This window comes from Girardinichthys multiradiatus, chromosome 9 (genome assembly GCF_021462225.1).
Source record: "Girardinichthys multiradiatus isolate DD_20200921_A chromosome 9, DD_fGirMul_XY1, whole genome shotgun sequence".
In the NCBI taxonomy this organism is placed as follows: domain Eukaryota; kingdom Metazoa; phylum Chordata; class Actinopteri; order Cyprinodontiformes; family Goodeidae; genus Girardinichthys; species Girardinichthys multiradiatus.
The window spans coordinates 31,116,621-31,132,061 of NC_061802.1; the positions used below are offsets into that span (position 1 = coordinate 31,116,621).

The 15,441-nt window shown below is 41.4% G+C and overlaps 1 protein-coding gene across 2 annotated transcripts in view; it reads left to right on the forward strand.

The window, feature by feature from the left end:
* The window catches only part of ssbp4 (single stranded DNA binding protein 4), a 133,657-nt gene that overhangs the window by 89,951 nt on the left and 28,265 nt on the right, over positions 1-15,441 (forward strand). For both annotated transcript variants that reach the window (XM_047375147.1, XM_047375148.1), the window contains exon 5: positions 11,559-11,648. In XM_047375147.1, coding sequence (XP_047231103.1) covers positions 11,559-11,648 — 90 coding nt within the window. The remainder of the gene's footprint in view (positions 1-11,558; positions 11,649-15,441) is intronic.

Consider the following 15,441-nt stretch of genomic DNA (forward strand, 5'->3'; position numbering starts at 1 on the left):
CAGAGGGACAAATGAGGGAACTGAGAGCATAGTTTGACAGCAGTGACAGTAAGGAGCAGCTTGAAGACTAATTCCTGGTTTGGCTTACATGAAACACTACAAAGTACCATTTTGTCTGCAGTACATACACATATTAACCACATACATGGAGCATTCATTTAAGAACAAGACAATATATAATGTGTGTCCTAGCGTGTACAGGGCCTAGCAAAATTATTCATACTCTGAACATTTTCACATTTTGAGATGTTGCAACCACAAACGTCTATGCATTTTATTTGAATTTTAAGTGACAGACCAACACAAAGTAGTGAATAATTGTGAAGTATGAGAAAAATATTACATGGTTCACCATTTATTTACAATTGAAAACCTGAAAATAGTTATTTTCCTTTGCATTCAGCCCCCTTTACTCTGAATAAAATCCAGCACAACAAATATCCACAGGAATCAGAATCAACTTTATTAGCCAAGTTTGAGTGCACAAACAGGGAATTTGACTTCGGTTTCCATCACTCAAATATATCAACATCGGTCCAAACAACAACCACAATTTGTGAAAACAAATAAATAAGGGCAAGGAACAGTATGTACAAGTGTGTGTTTTTCATGGTTTTTTATCTGTTTAAAGATGGAAGGCAGGTTGTGATAGTACAAATGTGCTTATTTGTTTCCAGCACAGTAGCTCACTATTTTGGCTGTGAGGTGTTCATTGTGTTCAACAGAGAGACAGCCAAGGGAAAGAAACTGTCTCTTTTGCAGCTGGTTTTGCCATTAGCGCTCTGTAGCAAAAACCTTAAGCTAAAAGACTACATAGTGTTTGTCCAGGATGTGTGGGGTCTGCAGAGATGTTAGCTGCCCTTTTCTTGACAATAGACCTGTACAAGTCCTGGATGGAAAGAAGTTCAGCCCTGATGATCCTCTTCGTTCGTTCGTTCGTTCGTCGTCTTCCGCTTATCCAGGACCGGGTCGCGGGGGCAGCAGACTCAGCAGAGACGCCCAGACGTCCCTCTCTCCAGACACCTCCTCCAGTTCCTCCAGGGGGAGCCCAAGGCGTTCCCAGGCCAGCCGAGAGACATAGTCCCTCCAGCGTGTCCTGGGCCGTCCCCTGGGCCTCCTGCCGGTGGGACGTGCCTGGAACACCTCCCGAGGAAGGCGTCCAGGAGGCATCCGGTATAGATGCCCGAGCCACCTCAACTGGCTCCTCTCGATGTGGAGGAGCAGCGGCTCTACTCCGAGCCCCTCCCGGATGGCCGAGCTCCTCACCCTATCTCTAAGGGAGTGCCCGGCCACCCTACGGAGGAAGCTCATTTCAGCCGCTTGTATCCGTGATCTCGTTCTTTCGGTCATGACCCAAAGTTCATGGCCATAGGTGAGGGTAGGAACGTAGACCGACCAGTAAATTGAGAGCTTTGCTTTTCGGCTCAGCTCTCTCTTCACCACAATGGACCGGCACAGCGCCCCCATTACTGTGGCAGCTGCACCGATCCGTCTGTCGATCTCCCGCTCCATTCTTCCCTCACTCGTGAACAAGACCCCGAGATACTTAAACTCCTCCACTTGAGGCAGGAACTCCCCTCCAACCTGAAGAGGACAAGCCACCCTTTTCCGGTCGAGTACCATGGCCTCGGACTTGGAGGAGCTGATCCTCATCCCAGCCGCTTCACACTCGGCTGCGAACCGCCACAGCGCATGCTGTAGGTCTTGGCTAGAGGGGGCCAGCAGGACCACGTCATCCGCAAAAAGAAGAGACGAAATCCACTGGTCCCCAAACCAGACCCCCTCCGGCCCTTGGCTGCGTCTAGAAATCCTGTCCATAAAAGTTATGAACAGGACCGGCGACAAAGGGCAGCCCTGCCGGAGTCCAACATGCACTGGGAACAGGTCCGACTTAGTGCCGGCAATGCGGACCAAACTCCTGCTCCGCTCGTACAGGGACCGGATGGCCCCTAATAAAGGGCCCCCGATTCCATACTCCTGGAGCACCCCCCACAGGGCATCACGAGGGACACAGTCGAATGCCTTCTCCAGGTCCACAAAACACATGTGAACCGGTTGGGCAAACTCCCATGAACCCTCGAGCACCCTGTAGAGGGTATAGAGCTGGTCCAGTGTTCCACGGCTGGGACGAAAACCACACTGTTCCTCCTGAAGCCGAGGTTCGACTATCGGTCGGACTCTCCTCTCCAATACCCTGGCGTAGGCCTTACCAGGGAGGCTGAGGAGATCTAATTGTTTGTTGCAGTTTGGACCTGTCCTGTTTTGTGGGCCAGCAACACCACACAGTAATTGATAAGCACAAAGCAGACTAAATGATAGCAGTGTAGAAGATGACCAGCATCTTCCATGGAACATTGTACTTCTTGAGTTGCCATAGGAATGAAGTCTCTGCTGACTTCTTCCGAACATCATCTATGTGTGAGGATCATCTCAGGTCCTGAGAATGGCTGGTTCCTCGAGAGTTGTTAAACATATGAGTGAAGATGGGGGTTAGTTGGTCAGCCTGGGGGATAGGTCTTCCTATAGTTGTTAATAGTCTGCAAACTCCTCCACATTGAAGTACTGTCATTGGCCGAGAAGTTGTTTTTTATTTTCTCACTGTAGCTGGTTTGATCTCCTTTGTTAATTTGTTTCTCGCCTGCTTATACAGGGCCTGGTCTCCACTGTGGTAAGCCTCATCTTTGGTCTGATGCAGCCGCCTCAGATGTGAACAAAACCATCGTTTATTGTTGTTGAAAGTGCAAAAGGTCTTGGTCTGCACACATATTTCTTCACAGAAGCTGATGTATGAAGTCACAACATCAGTTAGTTGGTTTAAATCAGATTCAGATGCTTCAAAAACATTCCAATCTGTGCAATCAAGGCAGTTAATCTGTTTTGACTCATCGGTCCACTTCCTAACACTCAGAACCACAAGCATAGATCCTCGTAAGATGTGCATCTTCAGTAGATTCCACAGAGAGCTGCCGCGATTCCAACCAGGATCTCTAAAAAACTCTCTTATTCAATGAAGATCAGGGAGAAACTGCCTAGAGAGGTCTCCCTGATGCAGGAGTTGCTCTCTTGTAAAAGTGGGTCCAGTATAGTAGCAGGATACAACAAAGAAAATACAAAAATACACAAAAAACTAGCGGGTGAAATACAGAGGCAGCCATCTGCGGCGCCATTTTGGATGAACTCTATATTATTAAGTTCAGCTGTGTGTAAATTTATCTCATAAAAACTCCAGCTGTTATGTGAAGGCCTCTTTTAGAGAATATTATTGAACAAAAAGCATGACGATGACCAAGGAACATAGCGGACAGTGTCAGTGATAAAGTTGTAGTAGTTGTACTAGTTGTATTCAGTTGTAGTAGTTTGAAGCTGCTTGAGGTTATAGAAAATATCCCCAGATTAGAACATTACATTGGGGCCCTGCTAAATTCATCATCATGGTAAATGGTAAATGACAGACATGAAATGACTGACAGTGGTAAGCTACATTTTAGCCACAGCTGCCCTGGGGCAGGCTGACAGAAGTGAGGCTGCCTTACACAGATGCCACTGAGCCCTCTGACCACCATCAGCAGGCAAGAAGGGTGAAGTGTCTTGCTCAAGGACACAACAACTGAAACAGACAGAGCGGGAGTTCGAACCAGCAACCCCCTGGTTACAGGATGAATCTCTACCACTGTCGCCACAATCGCCCCAGTCCAGAGTATGCCTGCAAAAGGAGATGGCTGTCTAACTAAACTGACAGCCCATCTAAGGAGATCATAAATCAGAGAAGTAACCAATTAACTTTGGAGGAGCCACACAGATCAACAGCTCAGTTCTGAAAATCAGTTGATGCTATTGTTTGTGAACTGCACCAGTCTGGGTGTTGTTGAAAAAAAGCAGTAGAAAGTCCTGCTTAAAGCTTGTGTCAAATCTAGCTTCCAAGAACAAAAAAAAATGGATAAAATAAATGTTCCCCCAAAAGAAAGACTTGTGTCTGAAGTGAATGTATTGAGGTGGAAAATAATTTAGGGAGTAATTGCTGGAAGCACAGAACTTCCCAATTATTTGTTGTTCTGTTATAAAATCCTGATGAAATACATTAAAGTGTTTGGGTTCAAGGGTTGTGAATACTTTTGAAAGGCACTGTATATCATTTCCTTCACATTCATCTTATCTTTACAGCCTTTGATCATTAAGGACAAATTCCATACATTAGCGATTTGTTATCTGTCACCCTTGTCAGCAGATTGAGTTTTTTATGTTTGTGAACATTCTTGTGTGTTTTTATTGTCAGGGCTAGGGTGATCCTTCACAATCTGAAAGAAACACAGATATACGCAACTATTCACAACACCAGTGGGTTGGTATCAGTGTTGTTGTGGCCAGTAGGTAGCCGTGTGTTGGCCTGCTTGTCTGGAGCAAGATAACAGCAGATCCATTACCCCCTGGAAGCTGAGGTCTGATCACCATGCAGATATAGCTGCTCAGTCACAGCCTGTGTGCTGCAGCCAGCCTCCTGCATGGAGCTAAAGAGGATCACAACCGGGGGCCACAGAAAAGCAGAACCCCCTTCTGTATGAGTCAATTATAAGATGCACATCCCAGGATAATGCAACACTGGAGGGAAAGTAAATAAAGGGAAAGTTGAGCGTTTTTTAACTCATCTTATGTATGACTTACAGCTAGGCATCAGCCGGTATGAGATTCTAACTACATGATAACCTTGAGTTAATTCATTTAAATTACCATGGTTTCACGGTATTATAATATTAACATAAAACTTAAAAATTAAGAATGTATGACACAATGCAGCTGCTTTTATTTGAAACAGAAAAGCCAAAATATAGCATTGCCAAATTTTGTGGTATTTCTTGAGGCGTTTTTGCATTGTCCATTGTACTTTTTTGCCCTCCAGAGAGTAAGGCTAAGAGAACTACATGCTGAAATTTGCTGGGCTACAGTCAGGTGCTAAACACATGCCATTTATAGCTTACTATAAAACTATGTCAGTAACAACGTTAATAAGAGAAATGGGTGTCATTTGATGAGTTTCAACCCCAACAATATCAGTGTTGTTCACAATGGGAAAAATTTGAAAACAGCTAAAACTTAGTGAGTGTTAGTGAGGTAAAAGTGCGGGAGTCAGTACACAACAGTAGGTGTGTTTGGCAGGGGGGGGTCCATATTGCAGAAGAACACACACAATCTCCTGCATCTAAAGACTTTGAAATAGTGGTATAATAAAAGATTTTAGTGCTCCTAAAACTTCCTTATTGTTGAGGACTAGTAGATTAAAAAGCATTTAGCATGGGGCCGTCTTGTATGCCCAAGCAGCAGCAAGAGTGCAGTGTAACTCCTTGGCCAACAATGTATGTCCACTAGTCTGCATTCAGTCTCCATGGTAACAAACTGCTGTACTGGCTGAGGGGTTGCAGTACTCCTTAATACCTATATTACTGCATTAAATTTTAAATCAGTCATTCAGCTCAACATCAGAATCTCTCACATTAGACCTGCCATTGTGTCTTCTGGATTAAAGAATGTTAGCCTCCAACACCGTTAATACAGCACAAAAAGCTGTCTCTTTCTTGTGAGTGTACATGCTCACGGGTTTACAGGCTGTGTATACATAATACATCTTATCCAAATGATGCATTTGAGAAGAAAATAGCATGTCTTCTGGGTTGCTGCCCATTCTCTGTCTTCAAGCATACCACACCCTGTGCAGCTTTGCCTGAGTCAGCTCAATTTGCCAGCTACCTCCTCAGCAGATAGCTATGCAACTATTCCTCCATTTCAAGCCTTCTATTATCTTCTACACATTATCCAATATTATTCTTAAATTCCATTAAAAAAAGAAAACCTAGATTTCAGTGCATTGTGCTAAAACTAAACTTAAACTGCAGCCTATGTGCACAGCCAGTTTCTTATGTGTGGAGAGGCATGGAATCATTAAAATTAAGTTGTAATAAATGACTGGAGTCATTACCATGGCTAAGCCTGACAAACATTTCCCATGGTTTCCAGTGAAAATGCTTTATTCTTCATGCTGGCTATGATGTCATATTTATCATATTGCCCTAATAGTGGAATCAGTGTGTGGATCTAACCTTTACCCTTAAAGTATATATAAGGCAATGTGGAAATTAGGATCTGACAACAACCCTCTGAAATATGCTGGTCCTGTCGTTATCATGGTTCAGATGATGAACGGTGAGTGTCCTGCTGGAGACCATCTTACTCTCAGACTCGAGTGGTAAAATGTATCCCTCATGAGGTTTGCTAGAAAATAAATACAAAACTCATATACGTTGTCTCACTTATTGCTTTTTGCCACAGCATTGGTATAAAAAAGGCTCGAAATAGATGCTCATATGGGTGTTTATTTCCCATAGATATCCAGGAAACTAAACTTTTATAGTTTATTGTGAATGGTTGATGTTAAATGGTGACCAAGAAGAATGATTAGTTTGAAAGTGGAAAAATATTGTATGAGATAACAATGTTGTTAAATCGCGTCTTGAAGTGCGACTATGATTATTAGCAGACATGTTTGTGGAGGCACTGGTGTGTGTGAGGACGTAACACTGTGCAGGTATTGTGCTGATGGTTTGTTTGTGCAGCGAGAGGAAAAGAGGCAGATAGCTGTGGCAGACAGGGCAGTTATCAAAAGCCACAGGCTGCTTAAGACTCTGTCTTTTCTGTTCCTTTCTTCTCTCATATTTCTCTCTCTCTCTCTCTCTCTCTCTCACTTCATATCTCCCTCCATCCCTCCCTCTCTCACTGCTCCCTGGCCATGCTGATGATTGACGGCCTGAGGGTTTTAATGGGCGCTGGAGAGCAGGAGCTGAGGCCGGGGTTGTCATGGCAACTAGGAGAAGGGGCCTTTTGCTGCTGCTTCACCTGCAAACTATCGAGCAACGCACACGCTCACACACGCACACACACACACAAACACGTCCATGCTGGCCACACATACCTCCATGCCAGCACCACCTCTTCCATTCACTCTTCCACCTCTCCCTGAGATCTCTGTGTCTTTGCTTGTTTTCATTTCATCCTCCTTTTCTTTGTCTTTTCTCTTTGTTACCGGTAATGCTCTCTGAAGCAGCACAGCTGGTTAACTGTGTATACGCTATGTGTTTGTCTTTGTATTAATATCCAGAATTTAGTCTACTGTGTTTCAACCTCCTGCAATGGGGGGTAGGGGAGGTGGATTATATCATTTACTTCTTGATCCCCATTTTTGTACAAAATTGTGAAACTCCAGGCTTTGAGTAATAAATCAAAGTCGAGTTGGTTATGACTGAGAATACAGTTCTCTCATTGGATGTTATCAACATAGTCTGCCCATGTCATTGCATTGCTGTAGCCCCTGCCAGCATTTACATATGGTAGCAAATGGGGCTAAAACGTGCCCCAGGTTGAATTTTCCATGTTGTGGAATCTGGATAGATTTTTATCAAAAATAGATTGAGAAGAGGCTAAGAACTACGTTAGGTGCCCAATCTGTTTTGCTGATTTGGATTTCATTTAGTTAACCCCAATGGGTCCAATTTAAGAGGCCTTTTGTGAGCTCAGGCGACTGTAGCTCAGTAGGAAGAGTAGTTGTCTTGCAATAAGAAAGTTGTTGGTTTGATTCCAGCTTCCTCCTGCCACATATCGATGTCCCCCTGGGCAAGTTGGCTATCGATCTGCATATTGGTGTATGAATGTGAGTGCAATTGGGTGAATGTGGCTCTAGTGTAAAACGCGTTGAGTAGTCAGTATGACTGGAAAGGCACTATATAAGTTCAGTCCAATTACCATTAATATGCATCCAGATTGAGAAAAATCCTTGTGGGGCCCACATACACACACTGGCTGCAGGTTTTGCCTGTTTATATTAAGGCCTAATTTAACAAATCTGGATTTATTAATTATCTTTTTAAACATTCCATTCAGCATGCAAAAAAACTGCTGTAAATTATTTAGAAATTTGATGAAGCAAATTTGATACTTATGCAATTAGATGCACAGAAAACTGTAAAAGTGTCTAAATTACTCAGAGAGGAAGGGCTTTTTACTTTTGAAGAAATTAAAGTGCCCTTGTACTGACATAGTAAATGGTAAATAGCCTGCACTTGTATAGCACTTTATCAAGTCCAAGGACTTCAAAGTACTTTGCACTACAATCAGTCATCCACCCATTCATACACACATTCATACACAGACAGTGGTGAGCTAAATTGTAGCTACAGCTGCCCTTGGAAACACTGACGGAAATGAAGCTGCCATACAATCGACACCACCAAGCCCTCAGACAGGAGCAGGGGTTCAAACCGGCAACCTAGGACAAACCCCATACCACCTGAGCTGCTGTCGCCCACTCTGTCTGCTCCTTGGCTACAAAGTACAGTATTGGGTTTTTAGGGTATACTTCTCCTTACTCTGAGTTGGAAGAATTGCAAAATTGTTATGAAAACATGTTGTGCATCCACATTAAAATGTTTGTCTGGTATGACCAGTTAAAATGTTGCAAAGCACATAAAAAATATAAAAATTAAAAGAGAGACGAAAAGTTGTGATTAATTGAGAAAGAATGCCAAATTTCTTAATGAAAAGAACTCTTGGTGCTTTTAGTTTGAAAATCCAAAAGTGTTTTTATCTGTAATGATACTAGTCCATCAGAACGGTCACCATAGAGCTAAAGTAAATACATTGATAGTAACAAATAATTGATCGTAGTCAACTAATGTCCCTGACTAATGAGTAAAACATATCTTTTTATAACATATGCTCATCTCTGTCCAAGTGTTCAGTCTGTGGCTTTCATGCCCTGTTGCTTTTACCCCAAATAACAGGAGATAAATATTTTTCCCGGACCTTGAGTCACGTTCTGAGTCCTAACAGTCATTAGCGCGAAGTGGGGTTTTTCACTTCTGCCCCACCAGCTTGTGGTGGCTGTAGAATATGATGTATGTAGTTATACAATGATTGTTTACTCAAGCAATGCTTAAGAGGACGTACTGTCAAAGAAATAAACATAACAGCTGCAACCGGATCTCCACTTGTTTCTGTTTACGTACAAGCTAGTGTTAGCACTGTAGCGTAGCTAGTTGCTACAGGAAGAAAGAAAAGTAGCAGTTTAAAACTCCTTTTGAGCGAATGCAACAAATATTAGTTAAGCAACTATGGATAATTATTTTATTGGATGTGCTTTGTAGTTTTCATCATTGGTTGATGATGTTACTTCATATCACTTGTTAGTTTACCATTATAATCATTAACAAAGACTCATATAGTGTAAGTGTTCTTAGTGATGTTGCATGGCTGTGACATAATAAGACAATAACTCTCTGGTATACAGTACTGTGCAAATGTTTAGGCAGGTTTTGAAAAATTGCTGTAAACAAAGAATGCTTTCACAAATATAAATGATGATTGTTTATTTTTCATCGGCAAGTGTACCTAGAAGAATTGATGCTGTTTTGAAGGCAGAGGGTGGTCACACCAAATATTGATTTGATTTAGATTTCTCTTTTCCTCATTCACTGCATTTTGTTTATTGATGAAAATAAATGATTAACACTTCCATTTTTGAAAGCATTCTTTGTATCCAGCATCTTTTCCTCTTTGCTTTGCCTCTTTCCTTTCCTTCTTGTTGCATCTGCAGAAGCATTTAAAAATCAGAAGCTGCAATCAACAAAATATGCCCAATGCTAGCAGGATCTGCAGTGTAAAAGTAGATATCCATTCAAAGTAAATTGTGGGATCTGGTAGAACAAAATAACACAGTCCGTTTACCTGTAAATCACCAGGACAGAGTCCAGCTCAGACTGTGGTTCGGGTTCGGGTTTTGGTTATTACGAACTGAGAGGTTATGGATGTGATATCTTATTAGATTGCACAATACCATTTGTTGTTACACTTCTCAGAGGAAACAAAGGACTTCTCAAAGGATACAAGAAAATCCAGAAACTGTTGCAAACATCTCATGTGAGACGATCACCTGTTTTGTTTGCTTTGATAAGCAGTTAAGTCCTTTACATTTACTCTAGTAGATAGTCTTGACCTCTACCTCCTCATGTTTCTCCACTGTCGAGTTCAGAATGAGCTGAAGGAGTTAACACCAAGACCTGAAAGTAATACAGTGGCATCTTTGTTGGGCCTTTGAACACTGTACAACCTCTTGTCACCTCTCAGTTTATTTCTACATCCTTTTCTTCTTCACATACGTGCCTGCTCTCTGCAATATTTTCTTTCCTACAGACTCCAACATTTTGTTCTGAGTCCCACAGAATCACACCCCATCAACAATGCTGTTTGTGTCTGGCCTCATGGCCCCGGGCCCTCTTACTTAGCGCCTGTGCTGTGTAGGTCAGCAAGGTCACGCTGGGATTGTTTGCAGTGGAAGTGAGTGGAGACCTCATTGGTGTTGGGGGGTTCTGTATGCATTTTGTGGAAACAAGCCCATGATTGATGAAATAGGAATGGTGACACCATTGAAAAAAATATTCATGTGAGATTTGTCCTCATGTTAAAGGTTATGTGTAGGCAACTGAGCCTTTGTGCTCTGTGGTAGATTAACAGACTCTGACTGACAGACTTCTTTCATGGCCATCCATCTTTCCAACCTTCTGAGGGCAACATGAAGATCTGTCAGGAAAAACGTAAAGTTTGCATTGAGAGTTATGGAAATAACCAACATACTTGTCTCTTGGGGTAGCTTTTTGTTCCTCTTTGACCCTAACGAAGTGTGAATGTCAAGCTACGACAGGTCTGAACACCGAAGGTCAGTTTTACTGTCTCAAAGTGAAATCAGAGCAGCACATTTTACGCCAGTCTTCTCGTTTCTGGTAAAAATCATTATAATTGAGAGGAGAGATGAAGGAAATAGTGCCAAAAAGTGGTTATAACATATGAGTATGATGCATACTTGCCACAAACGTTAGTGCATTTTATTGGGATTTTTTCATTGTTGAGAAAAGTAATGAAAGAAATACATGAATTTGCAATTTTTTTACCAAAAAAAATCTGATGCTTTCATCTAAACCATTTCATTATAGCTCTGGTTGTATGTTTTGGGTTGTTGTCCTGCTGAAAGTTGAACCTCTACCTCAGTCTCAAGTCTTTTGCATCCCGTATGGTTGCAATTGGTTTCTTCTTGCCACTCTTCCATAATTTGTTGAATGCATGAGCTTTGGATCTCTACAGCTCCTTCAAAATTACCATGGGCCTCTTGACTGTTCTATGATTTATGCCCTTTCTGTCCAATTTAGATGGACAGCCATGTTTTTGGTAGGTTTGTAGTTGTGCTATACTCAATTTTCAAATAATAGATCAGTACTTTTGTCTTAAGGCCTTTATGATATAAGTTGTTAGAGCACTAACTAACAGAATTTTAGATCACTTGTCATTGGATATTTGTAACTGCATTGTTTGCTTCTGAACGTGCCAATAAAGCTGGACTTCTTCTCACTATCTAGTAATTTAGGCAATTCCAAGAATATTTTAACACCTTCGTCATGACACTTTTTGTTGCTGTATTTAACAAGAATGCTGAGAAAAAAATTGTGTTTTCTTTTGTATCTTTTCAGAGTGCGGCTGCTGCTCCCAGTCCAGTGATGGGCAACATGCCACCCAATGATGGCATGCCAGGAGGACCCATGCCCCCTGGCTTCTTTCAAGTAAGAATCTTTCCTGAAATTTCCTCTCCCTACCCACCGTCAGCTTTGCTGTTCAGCTATCACACACCCCAAACAGACCCTTCCCCCTCACTTAGCGTCAAGCTCATCCTTCTGTCTCCTCCTCCTTTTTTTAGCCTCTTTAGCCACCCTAATCCCTGTCCAGATGTGTTCCTTTTTCTGTCCTGCCTCTGTCTCATATGTCCATGAGTTGTTGGGTTGTTAACCCCTGGTCTTCTCGCTGATCTTTATTTCTCTGTAGAGTTTGCTTTATTACAGTGAATATTTTCAGAGTTAATACTTGTGTTTATTTGAGAGAAGCAGAGGAAGCTGTTACTACTCTTGTTTTTTAACTAATTCTCCAATGAGAAATCTTTCAAAAGCTGGTGAGATAATTCATCCTCTTTGTTTCTCGTCCTTTCCTCCTTTCTTTCTAATATGTGCACACACAGATACTAATTAAACTAGTAACATTTTAAAAGTTGATGAGATGTCTCACATAGTTCCCAAGTTATTCACTGTAAAAAAGGGAGGTCAGTCACTGCAAAGCGTACAAAGATGTTGATCTAAAAGAAAGCCTTTAAATAAAAAGTACACAGTTTTATTGACACACTTTTTCAACTCTCTTGCCAATGCTTTTGATAAGCAGAAACATACAAACCTTTCTCCATGCAAAGGCAACTAGCTGTTGTTTGGTGATTTGCACTTCAGAGACATGGAAAGAAACAAACTTGGATCTGGCTGAAAATCAGAAAATATCTGCCATCCCCACAATAGCTTTACTTCTATTATATGCTAAAGCTAAGTACAACCATGTGAGAGGAAGGATTCTCCTGACTTTTTGTGGAAAACATAATTAAGTATAATGTGTGCGAGCTTCCCTCTTTAAAAACAAATATTCCACATTTATATAGCTGTTGTAATGACGTAATACATTTTTCATAATGCAGTCCAAGATTTTTCACATGAATGTCAGCAAATTGTGGGTATCATTTGCTTTTTCTAGCTAACATCTTACAAGGTTCCCACACATTTAAAACATTTGATCTTATTGGACTGCTTAACAAAATTTCTTTGCACTGAACAAGATTTTGCGGTCAATTTTTTATCTTTTATTTTTGCAAACTTGGAAATACCGATACTGATTTCCTATTAAGAATCACAGTAAAATAATATATAAGTATAGCATTTAAAATATCTTCTTCTAGCTGTCCGACAAGAGCAGAGGCACTTGTGTCAGTGAATATTCGCTGTCAAACAGTTTTTTTATATTTCAAAACAAAGACAGAAATATATCGAGTTTACATTTTTAACTAGCATAAGCAATTTGTATTAGCAGGTAATGCAGCTAGCATGGCTAGCAAAGCTAAAACTGCTGTCTATGAGTGTAATCTTAGAGAATGTATGTGAGATTTCCAAAGGGCATCCTGTCCATCCTGTTCAAGAACAGACAGATGGTGAAAGCTTAAAAGGATAAAATGGAGAAACTTGGCTGTACTCCGTTCAGCCTTTCCATTACCAGTTAAAAGTCATGCTCTCTCTCATAGCCTAAATGAAACAGTAGTCATGTTGTAGAAAACCATGTTCCTGTTATATGGCTTCTGACATCTCTGTGCTTCCTTTATTTTCATTTTAAACAACTGAAACTAGGTATGAGACTTTTTCCATCAGTAACTGTTTACACAGAAGGGTGTTGTTGTCAGTGAGAGCTGGTAGCACTTATTATGGTGCATTCACTGGTCAAAAAGAGATTGAATATTAGAGTTTTCAGCTTGCCAGTCACCAGTCAGGCCACATCAAGCTGAAAACCAACTGATTCTGGTCATCAGTCAATTTCTTGGTTCATTCTTTATATATTGTTAATTCTTTTTATGCATGTGTCCCCTGAACATGTTGCACAAATCTCACTTGACTCAGTGTCCACTATATGCACAATATTTAATGTGACGATTTAACTTTTGACTTTTTTGTAGTTCTTGATTGGCAGCACATCATGCTTTATGCAGCCTTGTGCATGCATGTGGATGTGAGAATGTTAATGATGTATGTGTTGTGAGCAGGCTGGGGAGAAAGCTATCTGATGGTGTTGCGTGAGGGACATTGCTTTCCATAAATAGATGCTGCGTGCATGGCAGACAGACAGTTAGATGGGCAGGGAGAGTGGGCAGAGAGAGGGAATGAATGGATGAATAGATAGATTTACTTGCATGTTCTTGTCTATCCCTTCTTCTATCTGCTTAACTCCGTTATCATAATCTACTGTAAAGAAGAAATTGAAGTCTGAATGACAAAGACTAAACTGTTCTTTCAAAACAGCCAGAATGCATCCAGTGTAGCAGTGTCTTGTTCACATTACATCATTTTACTTGAGCATTACACCCTGCTCTCTGCTCCGACACCCATTCCCTAGTGAACTAATGGCTGCGGACCAATCTGAAAGTGCAGCCTGCTGAGTTTTCTGCAACACATTCATTCATTCAAATGAAGGGGGAAGCAGATTCTTTCCTCCCACCTATTGTGGAAGTTTTCCTCCCACTCCCATCGCTCCTCCTCTGCCACTCCGTGGATACAGCAGCTCGACTGTCGAAATAGAATTCTGAATGGATTATATGCCGTAAACTAAATTTTCCTGCTGCTTTAGTCATTTCTCAGTTGAACTTGGGGTCAGTTTTTCTCTCCCTCTCTCCCGCCTCTCTCTTTCTGCATGTCTGCCACCCTTCTCCATGACATTTCCACACTCCCTCCATTCTTACTTGTCTTTGAAATTATTATTTTTTCCTCTGACTGCCTTGGGGACATGTGCAAACTCACTAGCATCTGTGGGTGCGCTGCTCATGTATGATGTGTCCATGTGCTCATGCTGCAGATATATGTAGGACTGGTTTGATAATTAACATATACGACCTAAAATCAGTTACCATCTTTGATCCTGGGTGAAGCAAGGGCCAAATAAGGGAACAAATGGAAACTGGGGTTGGGTGAAAGGAGAAGGGTGTCCAGTTCAAAACTTTGTTAAACCTTGATATGTGATTCATCTTTTCTGCCGTATCAGTACGTACAGTTTAAATGTTGTATCCATCCATCCATCCAGCCATCCATCCATCCATCCATCCATCCATCCATCCATCAATAAACTAATGTATTGAAAGTATAAAAATAAGGACAGTTGTGTTTGACTTGACTTGAATGCAACAGTCAATATTTTGCCTTATTTTCATAACTCTGCTGATCTCTCCACATGCCTAGTTGGTTTAGTCCCTTAACACCTCATCTCCTTGAACATCTTCCCTCCATTTGTGTTGGACGACCGTAGACTGCTCTATCCCGTTATTGACTCTGGAATGAGTCTCAACTCATCTGTGGAATTAAGATTTACTAACTACAACTTCAGAAAGCAAACACCCTGCCGTCTGTTGATGGATATCAACGCATAGTACAATCATTCACCACCACTTATGTCATATATGTAGGACTGAAGTTAAAGCTACAAAACAGCCTTCGTTTACAAAACAAAACAGGGGAATTAATAGCAAAGAATACATATACTGTATAAGGTATACAATTGGACTGGCATCCTCTTCTCTCTCATGTCCCTCTGGGGAGGACAAGAAAAAGGGTACATGACAGAGGATAATGGGGGGTTGAGGGGTGGCAGAGTTAATAAAAGGTAGACAGTAAAAGTAGCAGAGGACACCTAGACTTAAAAAAACAAAAATAAAAGGTAAGCTGTGCTTTCTAGATATATATTACTGTGCAAAAGAATAATCTCTTATTTCATTATACTGTCCTACCAAGG